Genomic DNA, 15,439 nt, shown 5'->3' with positions numbered 1-15,439 from the left:
ATCAATGAAACCAATGATAAGGTGGCTGGAGATGGAGGGAGGGGGATGAATGTATGGGCAATGATTAGAGAGAGGGAGAGAGAGGTCAGAGAGATGAAACTCATTGTTGAATCTCACATCTGCCAGAGGGAAAGAAGAAAAAAAATCAATTTAAATAGGATTGTCCCACTTTAAGTAATACCGAAGTCTTTTGTGATAAAACTTCATACCTGATGGATTGGGCATGTAGTAATTATTAAGTGGGGGATATTATCAGTGTTGGTGAAGTGGGGCCCTCGACCCGTCGACCTGAAAAATCCAACACTCATGAATTGTTTTTTTTCTTCTTCTATTTTTCTTACTTTTTCTTTATTTTAATATGTTCTACAATATTTGAAAACTAAATTTTCTTTTATTCTTTTGTTTCAATCTACGTCTCACAATTTAATTGGATATGTGAACATTATTCTTGTGCCACGTCAGTCATAAGTGTGCCCTAATTATACCACATAAGTAAATTTAACGGTTATTTAATATAATACATAGAAACAACCCAAAGTGGAGTGAATATTAAGTATCAGAGAGTAAAGTGTTGACTTTTGAGTTTCAGGGGGTGAAGTGTGGTCAAAATCAAGTTACAGGGAGAAAAAGTGGCGACGTTTGAGTTCTAGGGGATAAAGTGGGATCAAAATCAAGTTCCAGGGAGTAAAGTGACAACTTTTGAGTTTCAGGGGGTAAAGTGGGATTGAAATCGAGTTCCAAGGAACATAGCAATAGATAAGTCTAAAGTAAAAGTATAATGAAGAATTAAGAAATATGAAGAACCTGAAGAAAAGTTTAGAGAGAAATGAAGCTTCTGTATTTATGAAAAGATGCCTAACTAACTACATTTGCGAGTTGCAGTTCCTTATATACTTATATACTGAATACAATACAAGCTTACATGTAATTAACTAACCAACTAATAAATCACTTAACAGCCTCACAAATATTGTAACAACTTTGACGGACCTGACTGTAGAGTAACCTATAATAAAGAGACATGTGTCTTCACTGATAGCGTGCCAAAAGGGTGGGATGGGCTGGGCTTTTGAGCAGTGAAGGGATAGGGAAAGTGGTTGGAGTCGTTGAACTTGGATTAACTAGTCCAACGGAGCTGACTGTTAGCCCTCCATTTGTTGGTCCGCATATATGGAAGTAGAATCAATATAATTGTTCGCAAGTCCTAGCCTCTAGGAGACTAACTGCGGTTATAATTATTTGACTTTTTACTTGTGATTAACTGGCAAGGTGAATGGAACATGGAACATCTTCCAATATTGTAAACACAAGTACTAATAGACTAAAATTTATTTGATTAAAAGAAAATAAACTGAATAATCTCGACGAATAATCTTCATTTTTAACTCACTGAATTTGAGTTAAATCCCCCACATATTATTTATAGGGCTATATATAATCAGCCTAGGTACATGTACATCAGTCACAAGTGGTATTTATGTGGAGATTTAAATTGGGTGGGAGGATGCGAATACCATGATTTAAGTTTGCAGCCAATATAGGGGATCTTTTCATTCCTTTTTTTTTTTTTTAAGGGACAATTGGTGGCAAGCCACGATTTTCCACCCTTTCTGGAGGTCGAGAAGACCCACCGAGGTATTTTAGCCCCCCTGACCTGAGGGCTGGTAAGTGACAACCATATTTTACGGTGCAGTAGCAAGGTAACTGACAACTAGTTCATCAGTTTGTCATGAGGTAATATAGCAGCTAGGGTTCCGGTGCGTGTTCTGCTCTCTGATTCCATTAACCTCTGTTTTATTTTTAATATAATTTGTTGGTAGAAACACTATTACACACATTTGAAACAAACCAATCCAACACTCCTAGCAAACGTTTGTTCCAACGACAACAGGACAACGTCGGACCTAAATGCCATTTTATTTTCGCGAAGAACAAAAGAAGGATTCTGCCAACTCATATAATTGGCACTGGATCAATAAAAAGTGCAGCAATAATATCCTTCACCACTTTACCAACATGAGTGTAGCCATCTTCACCTTTGTAGAGGAGATCTACTACCCTTGTTAAATTGAGAACACGCATGAGGACGGGCATTGGCACTGCAGTTGGTCTGTGGAACTCCTCGTTTATATCCTTCCACAGATTCACGACTTGTTTGTTAAAAACCTCGATCGTCTCTTGCTCCGACACCCCATATTGCTTCATGTAGCAATCAACACTAGAAGCAACATGCCCTCTCTCTTTCTCAAACTGCAAAAACATAGATTTTCAAAATATCATACTTGGACGTAAGTTTATTACACTACTAACGTTGAAATTACATAGTCCTGATACTTTTTAGTTATTAAAGGGTACCATAGCATTTGTCAAAAAGTGGATGCAATCAATAGGTACTAGAAGCTGCTGTGTACCTTGGTCGTAACCATATCATCTATGAACCTGAAAAGGGTTGTTGAAGCTCTAACAATTTTGGCGTCATTGAAGAGCCACTCAAATGTCTCCTTGGTTACGATATCTCCCATACCAACCAAGGATACGGTTGAAAGCATTGGGTAGCCAGTGGACACAATAGCAGCCGGCAAATACTCCTCCATAGTTGGGGTGTATCCTTCGTTTAACCATTTAGCCTCTTCAAGGTACGCTCGAGCAATACCTTTCAACTACACGGGGCATGTGTACGTAGTTAGTAAATAATAGTAACTAACCCCATAAAAAAATAAAAATAAAAAAAATAAAAAACTATAATCATGACATAATCTACACATGTGAATATCATTTCTACTTAAACGGCGTAGTTCTTTACTGAACAATGAATATTGTATTAATATAGGGAATTGTTATTGGCAATAAAAAAAAATTCATTTTACACTTCAAACTTTCTATAATTAGAAAGAAAAATATACTTGTAAAGAGTATAGGACAAGATTTTTCGAGTGTTAATAAAAATTCTCTTAATAAAGTGTCGATATCATTGTCAACAAACCCTATGACGTATTAATGTCAATACAAATCCTTTCGAACGTGCTGCATAGTGCATAGAGAATTTCTGATCATATATTCACACACACAAACACTTCAAAAAATTTCTTAGACCATTAATTAAAAGTAAGCGTTGAAAGCTATATATGTGTATGTTGGTATACATACGGATTCCTTTGTATAGTAAATTCGGTATGATCTTCCTTCCTTTACCATCTCTTCCTCAATTTCATTGATAACACTCAAAAGTGTAAGATAAAATATTTGCATATAGTCCGGGAGTTCATCTAAGCAATTCATATCCCACCTGAGAATTTCATAAACCACATTAATCTTAAGCATATATATAGTTAGGAGTACTCCTCTGCGACAAGAAGTCACGTTTAAATTATTAAAAAGCAAATACATTGAATTACTTCAGATTAGTACCTCTCAATTGCCCCGGTAAAGATCTCTAGTTCTTCGAATGTAGCATATGCGTCGTAGATATCATCCATCACTGATACCAGGGCAATCACTTTTGTAAGAAACTTTCTTGCTCTAACGTATTGGGGTTCAAAATATACTCCCACTATCCAAAGGTACAACTCCACAATCCTATCTCTTGCAAAAGGCAGTTTCTTTTCAAAGTCTAGATCTTTCCACCACCTAATCAAAGAAAATTAGTTACCAACTAAAAATACACACACACACACACGGAGTACTAATTGATAAACATTTTAGGATCAACATGACCCACCTCCAAGATCACCAATATTTTTTTAATTTAACCATCTATTATTAACTATGAGGTTTATCACAAGGGTCTCAGTGATATATTTGTAGTGAACTCAGACATATAAACTCTATATTTGTTTGCTATATTCGAGACTCTATTCTCCACCTCTAATTGGAAACTCTTTTATATATGCTTCCTAATTCAAAGACTTACCTAGTAATCTCACTAAGCTCCTTTTTGTGTAAAGATTGAACCAGATTGAAATCTAACTTTGCCAGTTTCAGTAGAGCTTCGTTATGTGCAGCTTCATCTTGGTAGATTGACATGTAACGCCTGGCACATACCCTCTCTAGATCCTTTTGCAAAGGTCTCTCTAAGGCTTGAGTTATTTGTTCTGTTAGCTGATAGCTTACATTTGTTGTTGAAGCTGGCTCAAGGTGAGTGGTGGTGAAAACAAGAGCCTCATCAAGTATATCTTCACCCCGGACCCCAAGATGTGCTGCTTCATAAAGGCTTAGCATGCCCGGAATGTCGGCAGTTAAGCATTCCTTGAATTTGCCATTTGCATCTTTGAACTTGTTGAATATATCTGCTTGATTGTTATAAAAAATGAATTATTAGTTGGCAAAGCTCACTCACATTACACTAGTGTACATGAATATATTCAAACCTACCACATGAAACATTATATCCGTGTTGTCTTAGTAGCCGAAAACCAAGAGCAACAATGTGAAGATCACCACCAACATCTTCATGGTCATTAAATGTGCCATGCATACGTTTTAGTGTTTCTTCGATTTCACTTGCGAAGTGATACGCCACGCCAAGGCGTTGGATTGCATCGATCAACTTCAGCTGATGTGAAAAATCACTTGCCATAGTTTTGAATACTTCACTCCTCACTTCTTCTTTCAGCTCATCAATTTCTTGTTTATTACGGGCATGAGTTGTCTACAGCAAAAAGAATTTACTAAATAAGTGAAAATAGATTTTTTTGTCAAACTAAAATTGTTATTAGCAACTTAAAATAGTCATAATGCTCTATCTTTTATTTTCTCACCAAGTAAAATGCAGAATAATTTTTTTAGAGTACTAATAGCAGCTATCAACATGCAAATCTGGAATATATGATCTAAACATGATAACTGCAAGAGATTACAATGTCTTGGGAATCATAGTTGATGAACCGATCTCCCCAAATGCTTGGTGGGAAATTTGCCGTCGGACGAACAATTTCGGGCTTAGCATTTGTCGAAAGGACTCCTGCACAAATTGGGATAAACATGATATGCTTCTTTTTTTTTTCCTTATCTATCTATTTGAGCTTTGCTATGCAAATATGAAAATCATTGATTATAGGCTCATCTATATATAGGAAAGGAAATGGTCCTTATACTATTTCTGACGTTTCATGGGGCCATTTGATTTGGAGCATATATTTGGTGTTTATGTCTTCCTTAGAGATGACAGGTGAACAGATCATAAGGCTTATCAACTATGCATCCATGCTTAATTTCTGCGTTGGATATGTATTCAAACACAGAGGAGAGGAGGATTATCTCCTCTCCTAATCTCTCTCTCATTTCCTCTCCTCCTACTTGAATGGTTACGGTTAAGCCATGTTAACATCTTATATTAATCTTTTTATAAAGATAATAAGACAAAAAGTAAAGTGTGAAAGAAGAGAGGAAAGGAGATGAGAATAGGAGGGGATAGTATCCAACTCCTTCAAAAATACACATACCGACAAATATCACCTAGATCGCACTCAATCTAGCTTTATACGAATGACACGATGTCTTAGGACTTATATGATTCCGAAGTAACAAGTTAAAATGTACTTAGCATGTGTCTTATTTATTTTCCTCTTCAATTTTGGCTTAAAAGTGAGATTTGAGATAGGAATTGAATTGTCTGCCCTTCCCATTCCATGATCTTTCTATGCCCTCCTATATTATGTGGTCATGGTTAAACCACGTTAACATTTTATATTGATTTTTTTTATAGAAATAATAAGACAAAAGTAATGGAAATATAAAATGTTGACGTGACTTAACCGTGATCACAAAAATAAAAAGGTATGGAAAGGGCATAGAATAGGAAGGGCAGACAATCCAAGTCCTTTGAGATATATTATATTTTTGTTCTCGGAAACAGAATAAGTTGAAAGAAAAGAGATATTAACAAGAATGTGAGATAGTAAAAACAAAAAAAATTGTGAAAATCATTCCTTACTAAAAATAAAAATATGTGCCACTATAACACAAGGTCAATCGTGGGTCATATCAGATTATTTAATCATCTTAATACGTGAAGCAATCGTGGCTCTCTGTTCCTTATAAAAATAAAATAAAGGAAGCCTATCTTCAACGCAATCTCTTCTAGCATAATCCATGATATTATTGACAGTGAACCCAAAAATTGGCAGGTGAATACAAAATGGACCCATTAAAGACAGTGCGCAATTGTCGAATCCAATAGTTTGGTAGGTGAATACGAATGAGGATCCTCTCCGGATCCTCTTTGTGAGGATTCTGAAAACTTTCAAATCGTATTTGTTCATTGTACATCGTACGGTTATAAATTATTTTAAATATTTTTATTTAAAATTAAATATAAATATTATCTGATGAAAACTAACTGTATAATATACGATCAACAAATATAATTTGAGAATCCTTAAGATCCTCACAAAAAGGACGCTCATTCGGTGAATACAAAAATGCACCCATTCAAGACACTGCACAATTTTCGATCGTTTTGACCTAATAGTACACCATCAGTCCACTTATTTTAAACTGTTAGATGTACATGCTCCTGGTCGTGGGTTGCACGAGTAGCAAATAAGGCGGTGGATTTCGTCGCGAGGAATATATCACCGGAGATGTGCGGTTTCGGCTGAGTTGTAAGACCTCCATCTTCGCTTGTAGGTATTTTGAACAAAGACGGTCTTTCATGTCCTCCATTGTAAGGGTATGGAGTCTTTTTGCACGGGTAGATGGGACGACGCTGGTGTCCTGTGTGATGGCATCGCATTATGTTCTGTTTAGCTTGGTTTCTGCTCCCTGGGCATGTGGGGAAGCTTTCTGTTTGTTGTTTGGCTTGGTGTCCTTTTGTTTTTATGAATCGTTTATTTCACCACAAAATAAAAAATAAAAAAATAAATAAAAAAAAAAAAAATAAAAAAAAAAAAAATTAAGCCAAGAGGAGATCATATTGAATTTTGTGAAGAAGTTTAATAAAGCATGGATTGCTTTTAGATGGGAAAAAACGTGAAGCACGTGATAGTGCAGTTTTTTTTTTTTTTTTTTTTTTTTTTGGAGAAACTGGAAAAGTTCACAATCAGGGCCGGAGCCAAAAACACAGGGAGGCCTACCAGGAGGCAATCAAAGAAAACAAACAGAAAGCAGTGAAGAGGGGAACAAAGGCTAAAGACGTTGCACCAAGTGCCAAGCGTCGCCCTCTACACTACTCAAAAAATTACAGAGGATACGGGAGGTCATCCTTGTTCAAATATAGACCAACGAAGATGGAGATGGTTAATCCAAGTAAAACCACACATCTCTGTGTTGCTTCTCGACGTCCTACACTACCCAAAAAATTACGGAGGGCACGTGATAGTGTAGTTTTGCAATTGAATCAGCTTATCAACTATGCATCCATGCTTTGTGATTGGGAGACGTATTGAAAGCATACATACCGACTAATATTACCTAGGTCGCACTCAATCTAAGATCTATAGAGGATCTTTTTCGACAAGAGAAAATAAAACTGTTATATTTTTCACTATCAAGTAATAGCATGTTTTATGTTGAAGAATTCTGTAATAGCTCGTTTACTAATCCATAATCAGGTTAAAGAGAATTGAATTGAAGATGAATTGAATTAAAGATGAATTGAATTGAGAAGGAAACAGAATTAGATTCCAGTTAAAGTTGTTTACTATACTAACTGGAATCAGAGTAAAAATAATATTGATTTCATATAACTTGTTTACTAGTTTACCTGAATCGGAATTAAAATTAATTTGATTACTAAACTACCCTTGCATAATTTTTTTTCATGTTGGTTAATGAGATTTAATTTTATATCATACTAATAAATTTCATCACGTAAGATTTTGTGTTAATAAAAAGTATAGTTATTTAATAAAAAATAAAAATATTGGACCATCCTTATCCCACCCTTTCGCCCAAATGCATCCTCATCCATTCCCACCCATTTGTTATTTGATAAAAAACTCATTCTTCTTCCGGATCTTTCATCATCCTCATTCCACCTCTTTGCCCAGATGCATCCTTAACCTTTTCTTTCCCAACTACTCTCTCACTTGTTCAGATGCATAGACCCCACGCCTTCCCCTTTCATCCTAATCACTTGTCTTTCTCGTTTTTCTTTTCCAACAGCCCTCCCACTTGCCCAAATGCATAAACCTTCACGATGCCTCCTATCATCCTCAATCAATTTTTATTTTCATCAATAGGTTCTGCAAGCAACCAGGAGAACAGGGTTTGGTGGCCTGAGTCCTCCAATAGAAATTGATGGGATTGGAGAAGACGGATATAGTGTCTGCCTGCTGGTGGTGAAGTTGAAGATTATTTTGTATTAAGCAAAATTATAGGAGGGCAATCTTGGAATAAAAGTTGTATTCCGGATGGCCTCCAATATCCAAAACTCAAATACTAGCTTAATCTAGAGAATCTCACTCCGCGAATTTCGGGAGTTCAATTCGGGAATTAGGAATTTAAGTGCGGGTCCCACACGTAAGCTGATTCCTACCCAAGTGAATCTCATTGATATTTACAGTTAAAATGTTTGTCCTTAATTAGCTTGCAGACAATTGCTTGAATAAGTAATTTTAAGTTTAGTGTTCAATAGATTATTTATTTCTCACTATAGGCACAATTTATACGTCAATTGGCCTATTCTAAATATACAAATTACAAAATATTGATGAAACTTAGTTTTGATATTTGTAAATTCATCATTCCAGCTAATTTTTCAAACATCTATCCGAGATAAATTAAGAAAATCTGACAGTCTTATACGCTTATGATATGAGTTAACTACACATTCTATCAACTGAGCCTTGTTAGGAGCCCCTGCTCACTTGCAACTCAACCCTCTCCAATATGGATTTCTTGAGTTCTGGTTAGGAGCCTTCATTGCACCTAGCGAGGGTAATCTCGGTTTCCTCAAGCCCTGCTCCGCTTTTTATATTTTTTTTCTTCCGTCGGTTCTTAACGAATTCGTTTGAGTTACTACTAGGCATTTGAGTCTTCTTGATGACTTCCACAAGTCCCCGCCGTTCCGATTAGCAGCTTATTACTTCACTCTTTTATGCATGGTCTCCACCATTTCTTACGTCTAGGATTTTGCCTTAAGATTTTTTACGGCATTTGTTTCTATTAAGTGAGATTTTAAATATATTTGAAATTCTTATAAATAAAAGTAGAGTCTGCCAACACATATGGATTACAACTCTATTAGAATGTTGGTATAAATATGATATATATATAAAAAAAAAAAAGATAATATTAGAGAAACCAAAATTTTAAACTAAATTTGCAAATCAAATTATGTGTCACAAATAGAAAATAAACACGTTAATCAACACTTAATAATTCAATCATCTACATCTACATTATTGAGTTTACAAAACTTAGTTTAACATTTCTAATATTATCCATAATAAAATATAATAAAAATAGCATTTTTTAATATATAATGGACCAAAATAAACAAAGATCACAAAAAATAAAAGTGAGTGGCAATATTATTTTTCTTGAAGTCGGATGAGATGCACATGTCATATGAGGTGTACAAAAGACTTTTGCACCAACATGCATTGTCACTAAGACAAATTATTGCAGTCCGTCGATCTTTAAATATTATAATCTTCACATGTCACTGCTCACTAAGACAAATATTATAATCTTCACATGTCACTGCTCACTAAGACAAATTATTGCAGTCCGTGGATCTTTAAATATTATAATCTTCACATTATGGCAGGCAGCATACTTATGCTTTAACTCTATAGGGTTGCTTATATTTATTTTAGAGTTATTTTAGTTGCAGTCTCTGGTGAACTCAATTGTTAAATTGAAATTGATCAAAGTTTTTTTTTTATTTATTTTTTATTTATTTTGTACGCTTCAACATTTTAGTATTTAGGGAACATTATATATAGAGATAAAAACTTTCACTATATTTCAAGAAACTCCTCTTGTTTTTAAACATGTTAAGGAGAGACAAAAATATGGGAAAGACAAAAATATACAAACAACTAAAGTACAACCCAAAAACATGGAAACCATGCTTTAAAATACCAGTTATACCCCTAAGACTTATAGAACCCAACTCTCACAAGTCCAACAAAATTAATATATGTCATAAGCTCAACCAATTCTCAACTATTTTTGCATAATCAATTCAATACTCCATATGAGGATGTGGTATCGCTATTGCAAGTTGAGTTGATTGCTGCAAGAAGGGTTGTCATGTTTGTAGAGGAGTTGCAAGCTACTGAAGTGTAATTCGAAGTGTAATTTCATTTTTCCTATCAAAATAGGCCTTACTTAGTGGAGTGTAATTTGAAGTGTTCCTTTCCATATTCTTATCATCCATCTCTTGTATTCGTTTGGCCCGTTCTTCATGCCTACGGTTCCTTTCTTCCGCCTCAAGGGCAGTTTGCTCCGCCATTAATTGCAATGAGGCCGCCACTTCCTGTTGAGCAGCGTAATCATCATTTGTCTTGCCCTTTTCCTTCAACCTTCGTGTCTTGTTTCGTCCCATAGCCCTAGGTATGGAACCTTCACCCGAAGACGGATTTTCTACCCTTATTTGTTGAATGGTAGGAGATTCATCTTCATCAATATATGCAGCTGAGGATGCAGTTTCGAACACCAGCGTAGGACCTACTCTATGTTGAGGTGGATCTTCAAATAACACCCACCCTTTACAAATTTCCCAACAACTCTGAAACTGAAAGGGTTTCGAGCTGCCCTATATATACAATTCCTCTGTTTGGCGTACCTAGAAAATAAAATTACAAAAATTAAAGAAAATTAATTTATGAAATTAAATGTAATATAATTAAATTTATTTACAAAAATTAAAGGAAAGTAATTCATGAAATTAAATGTAATATAATTAAATATTTAAAATAAATTGTGAAAACACTTACTTCGTCGTAGTAGTTAGCGCCGTTTTAATGTCTACTTGTGGCTGCTAACAGTGCTTGATGCCATTTGTTCAAACTTGGGTGAAGATGTTTCTTCCATCTTGAAGAACAACTCTCGTGGTTTCAGACATTCAGTGGAGTGATGCCTTCGTAGAACTCTAAGTATTTTTTGGATACACGAATCCAAACACCTTCACTTGTTTGAGAACTCCCCCTCACATTATCTTCTGACACCCATCTATAAGCCCTGCAAAGAGCTTCATCATTTTTCAGGTTCAAGCCCTACCTTTTATTGCAGACGAGGCCATTTGAAAATTATTGAAATAATTGAAGGAAATATTTTTGAAAGAGGTTAGAAAATATGAGAATTGAAATGGTGTAGGAATGGTGAATGAATGGTTTAGGTATTTATAGGAAAAAAAATTGGAACTTTTAAGAATTAAAAAAAAAAAATTGGCCCAAAAAACCAAAAAAAAAAAAAAAAAACAATAAATAAATTGAATCCAATGGTAACTGGCGTTAGCTAGCAATGGCTAGCTGACGTCAGCTAGCCATTGAATTCAAAAATTTGTTTAAGAATTCATGTTGGATATAACCGACAGGATTAATAACAAAGTTGTCGGTTATATCCGCCATCAATTCTTAAATTCCTGGCCCAGCCCGGGGCTGGCTGGCTGGCTCCTTTGGGCCAGTCGGTTGGCCATTTGGCCCTTTCAGATTTTGTGGGGCCCACGAGCCCTCTGGCCTAGCCCTCAGTTGGAGACGGTTTTCGAGCTATTTTTGGCCTTCTAGCCCTCTGGACCCTTCAATTGGAGATGGCCTAAACTTACTCATGTTAGACGAGAAACAAATTAGGTAGCACATAGGCTTGCAACAGTAGTAATCGGAGAGCAACATGAGATGGATTGTTTCAAGGAATCATCGGATATAGTAGCAGACATCTTAATTTGGGATAGTTGTATTAAGTGATTACATATTTTCTCTTTTATTTTGTAATAGTGACCTCTTTTTTTTTTTTTTCTTTTTTTTTTCAAAAAATTCACTTCTTTATGTTTTATCCTCTTGTACATATTTTATCAACATATTAATACATATCGCATCTTTCTATAAAAAAATTAAAATTAAAATTAAAAAAAACTATGTATATTATAGAGGAAAAAATAATAAAAATATAAATTTACTCACTTGATTTGCCTAACCTGGAATTACAAAAAAAAAATAAAAAATTCACGAGATACAATTGAGTAGACATGTCCCGTCAATTTTTGTAGTACAATTTTGCCTACTTTAATTGCCCCTAACAATAAAGACTCTCCTATTCCTTAAAAAAAAAAAAAAAAAAAAAAAAAGAGACTCTCCTATTGTCTGAAGAAAAACAAATCTTATATTTTCTTCAAATATATCCAAGGAAAAACCAAACTCTAAGATATGTCGATTAGGTTAGCATTCAAGGTAGTGTGCCTGCTCTTTACACACAAGTTCGAATGTTATCCCCTGAGTTATGTAGGTGGTTTTATCACAAATCATTAACCGTGTACTTGAGAAATTTCTAGGCTTTTGAAACAAAAATAGAGTAAGCATAAGTACGTACATCATTACTAGCAGAAGGGGAACACCCAACTATCAATTAGTATTGACGATCAAGGCCACAGTACCGGAGCAATTACAGAACAACGACATGTGAGGGTGACTACAAGAGAGATGAATGAGAGAGAGAAGAAAGTCAAATATTGATATAGAAATTAGACCACGCCTTTTGTTTTGCGACAATTTATCAAACAATGATGGACCAAAGGATGATTGAGGGTCAATAAGAGAGAAATTTAAATTATCGGTTTATTAACTCATAAGATTATTTATCAAAAATGCGAGAAGATAAAATTTGTCACATTTATTATCTGTTTAGATATTTTTTTTTTTTGTATTTACATGATTATATATAAATGTGTAAAATAAAACGAGCAAATACAACACGGCATGAAACATAAACCTAGCTATATTGATTGAAAATAGGGGGTCTTAATGTAAAACTCACGGTATTGTTCACTTAAACCAAAAATCAGATTTTTACATTAAAAATTCGAACCTGGTACTATTCACTTTACCCTTTATTTTGTCCTTATCGTTAAAACTCAAAGTTTTCAAGCCATTTTCATTAGTTTTCTTTTGAAAATATAAACCTAAGTGTGTCTGACGTAGACGATCCATTTAAAGACAAATTTAAATGAAAAGAGTTTTTTGTTCACATAACAATATTCAATCATCAAAAAATTTCAAGTGGCAAAATTTGTTTTTAGGGTAAATGATATTACGTATGCCTACAAAACACTCATCCATCCATATCTACCACATGCTGCACTCTGCCATTTTTATAAGAATTAGCTCACTCACCATCAGTGACGGATTCAGAATACGAATTTCGGAGGGTTCTAGTGTTAAAAGTCTATTTTTTTTTTAATATAGAAATAGAGCACAAAGTGCGTAAAAGAAATTTTCAATTTATTCGCTGAAACATTTTGTCGAACACTTGGTGGTCTTGCTGTTATCAACCGAACCAAGTTACGCACATATCAAAAGATATTAACATCTGCCGAAGAAATTTGATGAGGGCAATTAGGAGAATTTGTCGAGTATTATCGAAGTAACTTGAGAGAGTCATTTTGTCAAATACTTAGTGTGCATAAAAAGGATCATAACAAACATTTGGAGGACCCTCGGAAGATTGTCACATTTATATTTCTCGGAGGACCACCTTGGTCCCAATATGCACCCACCACTATTCACAATGGCATCACACACTCTCTCAAGAACAGAATTAGAAATTTTACAAAATTAAGAATTTTTTTTCAACGATTCTAATGTGTGAGTGACAGACTGGTATTATCTTAGAGACACGAGAATGGAGTTAGCTAATTTTTCTTGATATTGAGGGTTAATTTCTATTAAGTGGGGTAAAGCTTCCTGAAAACTTGCACTAAGCTAGAGCAAACCCTAATCTAGGGTGCTCTCCTTATCTCCTTCTAGCTTTGCTCCCATTGAATTGAAGCATGTCTGACTAAAAATTCAGATCTAGGATTTTGAACAAAAATTAAATAATCATATTTAGTACGTGAAAAAAAAAAAAAAAACGAGTGTGTAGCAACAAAACACCACACGAAAAACAATGATTGGCCAAAGGAGGCAAACGGCCATTTAATTTAACTTAATTTAATTAAAAAGATCTGGCAAAATGGCCCAAATTTCATGTGAAATGTCATCGTCGCGTCCAACTGAGAATGGCGACGGCCGAACGTCGGCCGTTGTAGTTGGGCATGTCACCTCACAATGGGTTGTGGGCCCTTGTGAAAGCCTCCGACTTTCCCCACCCCTCCACCACCCGCACGTGAGATGTATCTGATTTGTTTTCTTGCCGGGCTCACACCATGGGTCGGGTCGGCCCCAGAACTTTGGTCATCCATCTTGTTACTTGTTGCTTTTACTTTTAAAGTTGCAAGGGAAGAAAGAAAGAACATTGTTCTTCTCTTCTCTTCTACTAGGGTTTTGAATCTTGATCTTTTGTTCTTGCTTTTCATATATAATTGGTTAGTAGTAGTTGGGAATTGTCAATTGTGGGATTCAATTCTTTCATTTATATATTTATTGATCTTCCACATATGCATGAACGACTGATGTTAGCATTTCTCTCAAATAAACAATGTGACTTGAAAGAAACTAAAACAATTGAAACGCTGAAAAATGACAGAGCGAATGGTGCAACCTCAATGCTACCTACCTACCTCCATACAAACACAAATTGGTTTTGATTGGTTCTTTTGTTCTTGCTTTTCATATACAATTGGTTAGTAGTAGTTGGGAATTGTCAATTGTGGGATTCAATTCTTTCATTTATATATTTATTGATCTTCCACGTATGCATGAACGACTAATACTAGTATTTCTCTTAAATAAACAACGTGACTTGAAATAAATTAAAACAATTGAAACGCTGAAAAATGACAGAGCGAATGGTGCAACCTCAATGCTACCTACCTACCTCCCTCCATACAAACACACATTGGTTTTGATTGGTTCTTTTGTTCTTGCTTTTCATATATAATTGGTTAGTAGTTGGGAATTGTCAATTGTGGGATTCAATTCTTTCATTTATATATTTATTGATCTTCCACACATATGATGAACGGTTGATACTAGCATTTCTCTCAAATAAACAACGTGACTTGAAAGAAATTAAAACAATTGAAACGCTGAAAAATGACAGGGCGAATGGTGCAACCTCAATGCTACCTACCTACCTCCATACAAACACACATTGGTTTTGATTGGTTAATACCCAATTAATTATTTTTAATTGATTTCAACTTTTTGGACTTTGGTTATCATTTTTTATGAGAGGAACATGATGATTATCTTTTTTATATTCAAACGTCAAAGATGGCGTCCTCAGACAGTAACGACTTAAATGAATAAACCCTAAACCCTACACTAAAAAACGTCTGCATTTTTGTAAAAACCTTTAAGAGCGTATTGTTCTATTGTCATACGTGTATTGTTTAACA

At 34.9% G+C, this 15,439-nt stretch overlaps 1 protein-coding gene across 2 annotated transcripts; it reads right to left on the bottom strand.

The window, feature by feature from the left end:
• Positions 1–1,443: 1,443 nt before the first annotated feature.
• LOC137716102 ((-)-alpha-pinene synthase-like) lies at positions 1,444–5,016 on the bottom strand. Of its 2 annotated transcripts, none has more exons than XM_068455497.1 (7): positions 4,857–5,016; positions 4,372–4,648; positions 3,968–4,286; positions 3,409–3,627; positions 3,148–3,286; positions 2,412–2,660; positions 1,444–2,250 (listed from the first exon to the last, which is right to left on the bottom strand). In XM_068455497.1, exons 1-7 carry the CDS (start codon positions 4,980–4,982, stop codon positions 1,954–1,956), a joined length of 1,626 nt encoding a protein of 541 aa, XP_068311598.1. In that variant the 5' UTR covers positions 4,983–5,016; the 3' UTR covers positions 1,444–1,953. The 2 variants fall into 2 exon arrangements, with proteins under 2 accessions (XP_068311598.1, XP_068311597.1); XM_068455496.1 differs by having other exon boundaries at positions 1,446–2,250; positions 3,911–4,286.
• Positions 5,017–15,439: the final 10,423 nt, after the last annotated feature.

Source organism: Pyrus communis, chromosome 14 (assembly GCF_963583255.1).
Source record: "Pyrus communis chromosome 14, drPyrComm1.1, whole genome shotgun sequence".
In the NCBI taxonomy this organism is placed as follows: Eukaryota; Viridiplantae; Streptophyta; class Magnoliopsida; order Rosales; family Rosaceae; genus Pyrus; species Pyrus communis.
This window is presented reverse-complemented; position numbering and strand designations above follow the sequence as displayed.